This window comes from Aethalodelphis obliquidens, unplaced genomic scaffold (assembly GCF_003676395.1).
Source record: "Aethalodelphis obliquidens isolate GAN/ISIS:26980383/991018 unplaced genomic scaffold, ASM367639v1 scaffold125, whole genome shotgun sequence".
In the NCBI taxonomy this organism is placed as follows: Eukaryota; Metazoa; Chordata; class Mammalia; order Artiodactyla; family Delphinidae; genus Aethalodelphis; species Aethalodelphis obliquidens.
Window position 1 is genome coordinate 112195 of NW_020838069.1, and position 12352 is coordinate 124546.

The window sequence follows — 12352 nt, forward strand, 5'->3', positions numbered from 1 at the left end:
GCAAAGGGTGTGTTAAGAGAAAAGGAGACCAAGGAAAAGAGAAACAAAAACAGCCCATTAATTCTCCAGAGGGGAAGGGGAGGGCGCGCTCTAGGGGCGTCTATGGCATCTGTGCCAAGGTGGGGCACGAGGCCAGACCTCCCCTCCTCTCAGCTACAAACGTCCTCTCCCGAAACAGGTGGGACGTTGACAGCCGTCCTCCAGTGAGTCCGTCACACACAGCAGCTCAGGTGCTCACGACAGAGCACCCGGGGCAGGCAGACACACAGACCCCAGGCCATGAGAGAAACCCTCACAATGGGGAGCCCGAACCCCCCCTGGGGCCCGGTCGGGAGTTGGGCTCACCTGTCGGCTGACCACCATGGGCCCAGCATCACACAAGGCCTTGTGCGTGCACAGGTGCTGCCAGACGCACCAGTTACACCCCCAGAGGCTTCTCACGCAGGCCTGGCACCTGCACAGAGCACAGCCATGGGGTGCGGATCGCCACAGGGCAGCCCAGGGGCTGGGGGTCGGGGTGAGGAACTCACTGTGCAGACGGGCGGAGCAAGGTGACAGCCGTGCAGTCATAGAAGGAGAGGGAAGCCTCGGCAATCACGACGGTGCCAAACCTGAGCTCCAGGCTCACGGAGACGTGGTCTGCAGAGGGAGGAGCGAGCTGGGCTGAGGAGCAGGAAGGGGCACTCAGACCCCGAGCTGACGTCCCAGACCACACAGGGTGGGTTTAGCACTCTGACCAGGAAGGGGTGCCCAGGGTCAGGAACACAGTCCACAGGGTAGAAAACAGGGACTTCAGGGATTGGGGACCAGAGGGGACCTCAGAGAAAGGCATCGCTGCAGGACCCTTTGCCTGGATTCACACCTCATCCTGATCACACCCCTTGGAGCAAGATGGGAGGAGAGCGGGGCTCCCAGGCCCCGGGCTGGCTCCTTCTCTCACCCACCAGCTTCTCTCGGCAGCTCTGGAGCCTCACTAGGGTCTGGGGAGGGGCACATCACACCAGAACTGGTCAGCAGGGCAGGACTCTGGTATTCCCCGAAGTGGCAGGAATAAGACTCCCCTGGCCACAGGGGTGGCAGATCGGGTACCGACAAGAAAACCTGCGAAGAGAGGCCAGGACATGCTGTTGGAGCCACTGGGCAACAGATCAGGGCTCCGTTTACAGGCTTCCAATGTGGGCAGGCACCAGCGGCCACCAGCCCCCAGTGACCACAAATACCCTCCAGCCTGGGTTAGTAACAGATGGAGAAAGCGGAGCCCCAAGAGAAGCGACTTGGGCAAGGCCATGTGGTACTTAAAATTCAAGGTTGCAACCCATCACCAGAGCTCCCCCCGGCCAGGACTCCGCCTGCTCTGGTCTTCACCTCCCTCCTCTCCTCACGGCTGATGTTAGCAGGACTCAAGGTTGCCACTTGCAGACAGCCCACCTCAGGCTGGAAGCTCCACAGCCACCGCTCTAAGCCCTGGCCCCGAGAGCACTCGGAATGGCGACTGCACCTGGGCAAGAATGACCAGTGTCCACCTGTGACCCTCACGGGGCCACTGGCAGTTCATGGGGCAGGGACACCTACAATCCTACGGACCTGGGCAGGATCCTCAAGTGGGCCACGACAGGCCTGGCAAGTCAGGGTGGAGGATAGGGGTGAGAGTAGGGCGTTGGGGCATCCAGGGGTCAAGGGTTGAGAGTCAAGGGCCAAGGACCAGGAACCCTGGACAGGGCAGGAGAATTGAGGGCATGAGGCTGGGGTTGGGGTGGGGCTGGGGAAGGGGCCAGGGTCGGGGGAGCGCTGACCTGCCGAGGAGCACACACCACCCACAGTACGGGTCCCTGTGAGCCAGGCAAGATGCACAGTCCAGGTGCTGAGCACAGGAGGCCACAGGAACCTTGAGAAGCTACAGCAGCAAAGAGGACTTGAGGTCAACAATCCAAGCACCAGTGGCTCTCCACACATGGGCCCCCAGCTCCCCCGAGGCCCCTCCCAGCAGTCAGGCCCTCCCTGGCTGGCGCGTGGCACTCACCGTGCTCTGGGTCATGACGTACAGGTGCTCGAAGGCCCCATCAAAGATGAGGTCTCTGCTCACCGCAGACCCCTGCTGGATGATCCGTGTGGAGTACGGGTGGCCATCACTCCCTGGGCCCAAGTAGACCTGAGATCAGAGACCACAAGATCTGAGGCCCAAGGCCCTCCCCTCTCGCCCCAATAAAATAATTTACAGAATTTCCTCCTAGAGAGTACAGGTCACACCACCCGTCCCCAGAAAGAGGAACACAGGTCATCTCTCCCAGCCAGGGCCAGGGGCACATCACATATCTCACATCGCAGCCCCAGGGGTCTCAGGCGTAGCTCTGCCCAGCCTGGGTCCCCAGCAGCCTGTCGCCTCCAGATCCTGGGGCAGGGCCCAGTACCTCCTGTGGACTCACCTTATGCAGCTGCCCTTGACTGTCACCCAGGAAAGCAATGGTGTGTCCATCTTCCACAGTGATCGCCACGGCTGTTAGCTGAACCCCTGGCCACTCCAGAACTGGCGTGGCTTCCAGGGGGACACGGCTGGCCATGGGGCTGGGCGTGTGGTCTGAGCCACAAGGGTAAGCATCCAGGGTGTCCTGCAGGCAGCAAGAAGCACAAATAAGGCCCTCCCTGGATAACGTCCACTGGCCCCTCCTCCCTGGACAACCCCACCCCTTCTCACCATCTCTGCCAGCTCTTGGCTCTCCCACAGCTGCGTTCTTAGCCTTGCCTCAGTGGCTTACCTCCACAGTCTGCAGCGGCTCCGACCCCCTCTTTTGATCCCCACATGCCTGGGGCCCCACTTTCTCCCATCCCTGGCCTGGGAGCTGCTTCCCCCAGTTCATGTACTCAGCCTTCTCCTGGACCACTTTTCCAAAGCCTCTCCAGCTTGCATCCTCCTCTCCAGGTCTACTAACCTGGGTCTCCTCCCACCTCTCACTGACTCAGTCCCCCTATATGTGGCTTCTACCCTTTTCATCCATCCTGAGACTAGAGCCAAACAAGTCTCAACCTCACCTGCCTCTCTCGCTCAAGAACCTAAAACAATAGATTCCATCCCCTCTACATTCTGGGTCCCTGCCCCATTCCCAAGAACCTCAAATGCCCTTTCAGTCCACCTACACAAATGCCATCCCTTCAGCGCCTGGTCCAAACCCACCCCTGCACAGCTGGCTCTCTGTCTCCCTGAATGCCACTCTTACCATAAGGTACCCATCCATCACCCAGACACAAAGGAATCACTTAACATCCATTGACCTGATCAGTAAATGCCTGGCCAGTGGCCTCAGAGACAGGGAAGGGCTGGGCGGTGCCAGGACTCACCACGGGCAGCTGAGCACAGTCGGAATTGACATCATACTCAATGTAGGCCACCTCGGCCCCATCCTCAGCGCGGCCCTCCCGAGTGTAGCAGGCATCACGTGTGCGATTAGCAAGGCGATCCACCTCATCCAGAGGGAAGGCACAGAGGGCAGAGGCTCCAGATGCCCCGGCAGCTGCCAACGGGGGCCGGCCCACAGTGGGGGGAGCGGCCGAGGAGAAGGCTGCAAAGAGCACCTCCCCCCGGGCCACCTCCGCGGACATGGCGACAGCCGCAGCCTGGATCAGCCCATAGCGGCTCCCCTGACAGGCCAGAGGCAACTCCACGTAGGAGTAGTAGTGCTGGTCCCGGAGGCACACACGGGACACATAGGCACGGAAAGCTCGAGACTGAGCTTGCAGGTCCCGCCGGAGAAACAGGAAGTAGGCACTGGCCCCGCGTGCAAAGGCGCTCACAAAGTGGTGGCTGTACTCGGAGAGGCGGCCCACAGCTAGCTTGGCCGTCTCCTCGTAAGAGAAGGCAGCCTGGGGGTCCAGCGGCCTTAAGGCGCGGGTAGTGATGGGAGGGATGCCTCCCCCCACACCCCTGCTGGTGTAGCCCCGCCCCACAAAGAGGAGGGGCTCCCCAGCCAAGCCCTGGGCCACCAGTCCCACCGTGGTGACGGCAGGGTCGTTGGCAGCCACATACTGGGTGTCCCCAGGTCGCTCTGGCCGCAGCAACAGCTGCCCGAGCTGCCCCAGGCGCCGCTGTTCACAGACCCCCTGGTGCACACTGCCACACACCACCAGGGCCCCAGGGCTCACCAGGAGCAGCTGGTTTGGGTTGTTGGTGGGCTGGGCCTGAGGGCACTCATCAGGTGTCACAGGTGGCAGACAGTCCCTGCTGTCTAGCACAGGGCCAGTGGACACAGTGGCCTCCAGCTGCAGTTCAGGGCTCAGCTGGAACAGGAAGTTGGTGGCTCCTAGGTAGAGGGTGCCTGAGGTGGGATCCCGCGCCAGGTGCTGCAGATGCGTACCATTGGGAGTGAAAGCAGTCGGTGGAGGGGGCTGGAGGGTGAGGACCCACCCGGCCCAGAGTGCCTGGAGAAGAGCTGGGCCGAGGGCAGGCATGGTCACCTGGTAGGGAGAGAGGTTGAGCGGGGCTCATGTGGCCGCGTGAGCACCGTGGGACCACTGGTGAGGAGTAGGACTGTGATGCTGCCAAGACGCCCCTCCTAACTCAGGGAGGGGGGAGCAGGGAGGACCAGGCTTAGATGGCACTGTGGTTAGGATGACCCCAGGACCACACACTAGCAAGGGGTCAGGAGACATTTTCCTGGAAACTTCAACGCTGCCCATTCTCTGTAAGCACTACTCTCTCAGGAGACCTGCACCCCACACCCCTCACCCTGCCCTGCCCTATGTCATAACAGGGTCCAAGGGTAAGAGGCTAAAGGGGCAGAGACATGGGAAACATCCCATTCCCAGGGACGAGGGCCTGGAAGGGGCAGGAGGGCAAGGGATGGGAAGAAGGGACCCAGAACCCCAAAGAGAGAAAGGCACCCTCTGCATGGATGTCAGTTTCCTGGGCAGAAAAAGGGAGGGCAAGGTCTCATGGGCCACCTGCATGTTAGAGTAGGGTAAGAATTGGATGAAGGGCCTTTCAGGCTAGGAATCCAGAAGGGTAATAACCACAGAACCAAAGGGCCAGAGAGATGAGGGGGGTTAAGGCTGCCAGGGAGGGCTTCCCTGGTGGCTCGGTGGTTAAGAATCCGCCTGCCAATGCAGGGGACGCGGGTTCGAGCCCTGGTCCGGGAAGACCCCACAGGCCGCAGAGCAACTAAGCCCGTGCGCCATAACTACTGAGCCTGCGCTCTAGAGCCCGCGAGCCACAACTACTGAGCCCACATGCCACAACTACTGAAGCCCGCGTGCCTAGAGCCCGTGCTCCGCAACAAGAGAAGCAACTGCAGTGAGAAGGCTGCGCACCGCAACAAAGAGTAGCCCCTGCTCTCCGCAACTAGAGGAAGCCCGCGCGCAGCAACGAAGACCAAACACAGCCAAAATAAATAATTTTTTTAAAAAAAAGGCTGCCAGGGATAGGGCCTAAAAGGCTAGCTAGACCCCACCTTGGAGAGCCCTCAGCAGAGGTGGGAGTCACACTGCTCCCAGACACCTAGGTGTGAGGAGGTCAGGCTCACCTGGCAAGGCCAGCTGGATCAGGAGACAACAGCATGCCCCGTGTGAGAGTCACCTAGCCAGGGAGAAAGCAGAGCATGAAGCTGGGGGTTGGGCTGCAGGCATTTGGGCTCCCCACCATGGAGGCAGCACAAAGGTACCTCTCCCGGCTGCCCAGTCTGCTGGTGGAGCTGGGCCCAGCCTGGCCCTCGGCCACCAAACACATTCCACAGGGACGCCTCCTCAGAGCCCACAGAGGGGGAGGGCAGCAGAACCAAGCACCCTCAGGGCCTGGGAAAGGGCAGCTAGGAAGGAGCTGCGCGGCTGGCAGGGCCCAGTCAGGCCCCCACTTTAGTCCTGTGCCCCCTGCAGCCCGTTCTCGGCACTCTCCCATCCTCATCCTCTGCCCAAACTCTTCCCTGTCAGGGTACCCTGGTACATACCCTCCACACAGGCCCGGGGCTAGCCTAGGCCCAAACCACCACCAGCACATAAGCAGACACATGCTCGCACACACCAAGAAGCATACATACCACCCACCCTGGATGCACACACCTACACACAAACACATGGGCACGAGCACACACACAGATGCATGCACATACTGCCTGTGCATAGCGCACGGAGACACATGCCCAGAAATACAGGCAAACGTCCCACACAGACACGCTACCCACCTGCACTTAGACACCTGCACAAAGACACATCCAGAGACAAACTTTTTACACAAAGAAACATGCACTCCACACAGGCACATCACATGCACCCACCCACCCAAGACATACACACCACCACCCACTTTCAGACCCCACACACACAGACTCACGCACACTTCCCTGGTTTGAGCCCTAAGTCCTAGAGGGCTGCAGAAGCCAGGCCATCTCTTGCTATCTCCTCTCCTGCAGGGCAGAGCAGAGCAGGGCTGGAGGGTGGGGGGCAGGGGGGATTGTCCTAAAGGAAGTCACCAGACTAGATGTGCCCCACATCCCCAGGACCTTCGCAGACCTTGAGTGCCTGCTCTCCTCACAGACCCATCCTTGCAGGCTCCACCTGAAGCCAGGTGACACCAGCCACCTTTCCCAGACCTGGATGGTCTCCAGCCAGGAGCACCAAGATTGGTAAAGCACAGAGGACAGGGCATGCATCCCAAGCTGAGACACTTCCCCTACTTGCCTGTGCCCAGGCGGCATGGCCCAGCCCCTCCCACCACCCAGCTGCCAGTCTGCCTGTTCACTCTGTTCCCAGAGCTTCCCAGGGTCCAGGTTGGCTCCTTCCAGCCAAGGCTCCCGGCAGGGTGCTCCTGAGGCTGGCCCAGAGTGAGCAGGGCTGGGCGTAGGCTTGGAGGAGGGTCCAGCAGCCCGGTGGAAGCAGTGTACTGTGGCCACGGCCTGGCTGGGCAGTGCTCCCAAAATAGCTTGGGGGTTTCCATTTTTAGTGTGCAGAGAACAGGGCAGCTCTATGGGAGCAGGAACAAGGCAGCCTCTGTTTGCCACTGAGGGGGTAGGAGGAGAGTCGTGAACCCGGCGAGAAGCCCAGGACTGTGGCAAGGCCAGGACTGTGGCAAGGCCAGGCTTCCCAGGAACCCCCCACCTTGTTTCCAAGGGATGGGGGGAGAAAGTTTCTTCCTCTGGGAAGACAGGGTCTGCCTGAGGATGGGCAGAGGCCATCTCCCATGCTCAGCCACTGCTCAGTCCCTCCTACCACCTCCCGCCTAGGGATGTGCCTTGGGCAGAGGGTCTGACCCAGCATTCGCTTACAAACATTTGCTCAGCGCCTACTTCAAGCCAAAGTTCTCCAGCCCTCAAAGGGCAGCAACCGGGACAATCCCTAAATGTAAAATCCCAGCTGGGTCGAGTGGCCCACAGGAAGCGGATGGGCAGGATCAGAACAGCTCCTGGCAAGGCCACATAGGATACTGGAGACCGACTCACGCTGGGAAAAGTGTCAGGCTTCTTCAATCACTGCCACAGGGCCGAGCAACCCTCGCCCTTCCCCACATACCATGGGTAGGAGGAGGACAAAAAGAAGAAGGGCACATATTTCACTTAACCTCTGCCACCGGCCATAGAGCAGCTCCCAGCCCCTCCAGCTTACCCCCTCCCACCTCAGGGGAACTTCAAGCGATGTATCGGAGTACATCCCTCCTTCCAGAGTCTTTGGGGCACCCCAGGGGCTGGAGTATAAAGGTCAAGCCCTCCAGTCCACATGCTCTCCTGTGCGATCCATGCCAGTGCTCCCCCGCACATGCTCTTCGTTCCTGCCAGCCTGAACTGCAGGCTGTTTCACACTCCTCCGTGCCCACTCCCTCTCTATCCCATTAACTCTGGTGCCCAACCATCACCTCCCAGGGAAGCCTTCCCTGTCCCCCCATGCTCCTGAGGAGCCCACTACACATGGCCAGTGGACATCCCCAGCCACCACCCTCGTGTATATTGCAGCTCTGCCTTGGGCTCTCTAAGCTTCAGGTTTCCTATGTGGAGAATGGGAGGCGGGACTGCTCTGACCATTAAACGTGATATGGTGTGTGCCTGGCATTAGAGGCACCAACCAAGGCCACTCTTCTCCTTGTTCCACACTCCCACTCTTGAAACTCCTTAAAGGCAGGGAATGTGACTTTTGATTCAGAGGCTCCAGTAACCAGGACAAACGTTAGCACAGAGCAGGTGCTCCTTACATGTTGAAAGAACCCTCATTTCACAGCCAAGAAAACCCAGCCAACAGGGGAGATATGGAACCCACAATCCTCTCCAAGCCACCTGGCTTCTTGAAGGATGACACAGGGTCAGCCCCACTTTTATTAATGACGAGGCCAGAGCAGGCTGAAAAGGCTGGTTTGGAGCTGGGCCTCAGGTCCCCAACTTACACAGCTAGGATCTCTCGCCCATTCCCCAGATCTCAAACCCCAGCCAGAGTCACAGCCAAAGCCTAGCTCTTCTGGGCCCACCTTTCTCTGGACCGCTTCAGCAGGGCCCAAGGCTGCCTAACTTCTGTCTGCAAAGAGCAAGCACCTCTCCCCGCCCTCCTGGGGCTGTCCTCACCAACCAAGAGGGCTTATAAACTCTGCCCTTCAAACTGGGAGAGGGTTCATATCCCAGCCCTCATTTACCGAGTCGCGGGGATTAGAGTGGGAAACCGGCCTTTCCTTTCTGCCCTCGCTCTGCTCCCAGGGTCCACCCAAGAGAAGTTACTAATTGACAGCGCAAGAGTGCACAGTGCTTACCCTGTTGTTTGTGTCGAGGTGGGGTGGGGGTGGGGGTGGGGGTGAGGGTCCACCATTTACCGGTGAGGACTCAAGGAGTGCTCATCAGTCACCCACCGTCAGTATATATACGGCGGTTGGGGGGCTGGGGCTTCCCCTCTGGGGGTGCGTGGCAGGGGGATCACAGGCTGCCTTTTGTCAGTTGCGCCGAGCGCAGCCTGGAAGGGCTGTTACTACGTAGGGGAAGCCTCGACCTCCCCGTCGACTTTTCCCCGACCCTCCTCCCTCCTCCCCGACCAGAGCAAGGACCCCACCAGTGGTCCTGGGAGGGCGGGGAAGAGGCCGGCCGGTCCCGGGCCGAGGCGGCTGCGGCGGCGTTGGCGAGGAGGGGGCGCGGAGGAGCAGCTCCACCTCCTCTGTCTCCCAATCGCGTTACAGGCGGAGCCGCCAGAGTTTCCCTTCGCGCGGAGAAGTATGGTCCCAACTCTCAGGACCGAAGCCGACCACCATTCACACGGGCTGCCCAGGCCCGGCGGCATCGAAGCTCCAGGCCCTTCCATCCCGGGGATGCGCCGCCTCGCCCCGGTCCCACCGCCCCGGCCCCGGGCCCCGCACTCACCACCCGGCCGGGCCCCGCAGGACTAGCACACCGAGGCGGGCGCCGGCCGTTCCGGGCTCGAGATCTGCGCGCGCGGCGGCGGCGGCGGCGGCCTTCCCCCCCCCCCCCCCCCCGCCGGAGGTGGGTCTGGCGGAGCCGCAGCTGTTACCCGGAGACCGAGGGGCGGAAAACTGCGGCCGCTGCCCGCCCCTCCCGCCGCGGCGCTGCCACCGCTGGGAACAAAGGAGACAAAGCCGCGTCGGCCGGGCCCGGCTCCGCTCCTTCCCCCCCCTCGCCCGCCGGGCCGCCCTCCCCCCGCCCGCCGCCCAGGCCAGGCCGGAAGCAGCCGGGAGAGCCAGGCGCGCGGCCCCAAGCCGCCCGGGACCCCGCATTCCAGCCCGCCCGGCTCTGCACTTGCCGAGGGCGGGGGACTACACCCCTCCTTCGCGGGGGCGGGGGGGGCGGGGGGGGCGGGCTGCACCACGGCGGTAGCCAGGGCAACGCGGACGGCGGCGGGAGGAGGGTGAGGAGCGGGAGCCCCAAGGACCAGCTGCCCCACCCCGCCCAGTCCCGCCGGGCCTCACCTGCGTGCCGCGCTGGAACCGGAATTGGGAGGCCTTGGGGATGGGAGGTCCCGGACTGGGGGTCGCGCTCTGCACCGCGCCCCGGCCTCTGCCTACCTGCCTGCCAGCGCCGGGTGGGACCCACGCCCCTCACCTGCCCCGCCTGTTCGCTAACCACCACCCCCGCTGTGCGGCGCCGCGAGCTCCCTCTTACCTGTCCAATACCTGGTTCCTGTGGTCGTCCTCCTCCAACCTGAACTCCTAGGCGCCTTGTTTCTCCCCACCGCACCAGGTCTGCCCACCGGCTCTACTCCCAGGACTCCCAAACAGCCGGCGTCTCCTTCCGGCCCCCACCTCTGGCTGTGCGGGAAGAGCGCAGGCTGTGGGGTTGGGCCTGGGCTTGCGCCATCACTAAGCCAAGTAACCTGACCCCTGCCCCCCAAGCACACTCGCCTATTTGCTGACCGCCAAGTGGAGGTGATACCACACCTAGCCCGGCTGTTAAAGGAGGGCACACCGCTGCAAAAGTGCACAAGCAAGGGCACATTTCCTTCCAGACCTGTACCTGGGCCCGCCCCAAGCTAAGAAGCCTTGGGCAAGTCTGGACTCCCTCACCTGCAAATACTTGGGCCTTCCAAAGGAGGTACACTTGGGTTCTCTCCTGAGGCCCAGGTGTGCCCTCTGCTGGGCCCTCCATACCTTGCCCTGCCCACTGCAAAAACTCAGGAGCCAGGACCTAGTCCATCCTATTAGGACTTCTGGAGAGCTTTGGCTCATGGCCATTGGGACAGCCTCTTGGGAGGCAAAATTTGTCACACAGAGATCACTCTGGAAGCCCCCAGAGCCTCCACGGGCTTGGGGGAGCCTCAATCAGAAGGTTCTGGTCATCCATACTGGCTGCTGTCAGAAGAGCTAAATCACAGGCACCCTCTTCCCACCTGCCACCCATCAAGAGTCATCATTCTCATATACCCGACTCTGCCTTCCAAATTCTCCCTCCCCAACTCCTCGGCTCGCTCCCTTCCCTCCACCTTCTCTTCCAACACCTGGGTCCATGACTCAGCACCTTGTCCCCACCAGGATGGCACCCCTTCCCTGGTTCCCTCGTCCCTGGCCTCTGGACATCAGCGTGGCCCTCTGGGTCCTCCACTTCATTCCCTAACTTTATGCTCCCCAACTCCCCAACACCCATCACCACCTCAGCCAAGCTGCTGTGCTTCAAGGCCCTCACCCACCTTGCCTCTCCTGGCTGTGCAGCTTGTGGGGGGCCCTCTCCATGTGCCTGGAATCCTCCCCTCCCCAGACCCATTCACTCAAGTGCACACCCTTTAGGACCTACGTCACCCCAGAGGGGGACCTAGGACTTCCAAACCCCACAACACCCCTCACCTATACACAGACAAGTCACCTCCTCCCCATCAGGAGGGTGAACATCCCAAGTGCAGAGGTCATTTCATCCCACGCCCTCCTGGGGAATCCATTACAAAAAGAAAACAATGCTGTGGACAGAGTGACCAAATGATCAAGGGACCAGGGGCTCAGAGGTTCACATCACCCATGGGGCCACTTGGGCCATGCCCACTGCCCAGGCCTGAGCACAGGCTCCCAAGAGGGAGGGCATCTCATGGAAGCACTTCTGGCTCCACAGGCCTCTGCTGTGAGTCAGCTCTGCCCAGCCCACAGAAGCCCCTACCTGCAGACCCTGCACACAACCTCAGTGCACCCTGAGAGGGTGGGTTCTCCAGACCCACAGTGCAAGCCGAGTGCCTCCCCACTGCTCCTGTTTAGTCAAGGACACACAAGGCCACCCATGGCCATTTATCCCAGGAGGTCAAAGGTTGCTGTTCTCCACTGAAAAGGAAGAGGTAAAGGGTTCTCAGGGCACTCTGCCTCCATGCCCCCCCAACTGCACCTCCCACCTCTGGGAGGTCCCTCCCCATCACTGCCTCACCATTCACACTGCTGGTGGGCTGAACTCTGCCCAAGGCTGTAGAGGTCAGCCCTAGGCTGTGTGTGGGACGACACCAGCCCAAGTGGTGCTGCCCAAAGCATTCTCTGCACCAGGGAACCAGACTGGCCACCAATCCCTGTAATTATGTCCCCAGCAATATTTACCAACCATTCCCCCAGTCTCTCTTCCCTGCTCTCCTCTGATCATTCCTCCAGTGTTAGAAACAGGAAGTTCTCCCCAACATGGCAGAGAAAGTGATCCCGAAGAGGGGCAGTAACCATGGTCACCAATGGGTGGGAAGCAGGCTAGGTTTTACTCACTGGAAATCATGGGCCACGTGACACAGGAGGGCTGGGCAAGTGGAGGACAGGCCAGGAAATCCAAAATGAAAATCCAGGCCTCAAGCGGTAAGTACATCCAAAATGATCCTGAACTGGGGGCAAGACCAAGAGATGAGAGAGGAACTAAAAGGGGGCGATTACCCTACTTCCAGGCCCAACCCTCAAGTCCCAAATCTCAATTTTCAATGGGCAAAACCCAGTCTAACAAATTAC

The 12352-nt window shown here is 60.9% G+C and overlaps 1 protein-coding gene across 14 annotated transcripts in view; it reads right to left on the bottom strand.

Moving 5' to 3' along the window:
* Nucleotides 1–11689, bottom strand: part of PLXNB1 (plexin B1) — a 28299-nt gene extending 16610 nt beyond the window's left edge. For 3 of the 14 annotated variants that reach the window (XM_027098577.1, XM_027098575.1, XM_027098569.1), the window contains exons 1-10: nt 5649–9289; nt 5511–5563; nt 3334–4446; nt 2424–2606; nt 2021–2149; nt 1794–1894; nt 1366–1498; nt 945–1101; nt 531–639; nt 346–454 (exon numbers count right to left, since the gene is read on the bottom strand). In XM_027098577.1, the coding sequence (XP_026954378.1) occupies nt 346–454; nt 531–639; nt 945–1101; nt 1366–1498; nt 1794–1894; nt 2021–2149; nt 2424–2606; nt 3334–4440 (2028 nt within the window). In that variant the 5' untranslated portion in view covers nt 4441–4446; nt 5511–5563; nt 5649–9289. The other 11 variants (XM_027098570.1, XM_027098571.1, XM_027098572.1 and 8 more) reach the window with 11 other exon arrangements.
* Between the last annotated feature and the right edge of the window lie 663 nt (nt 11690–12352).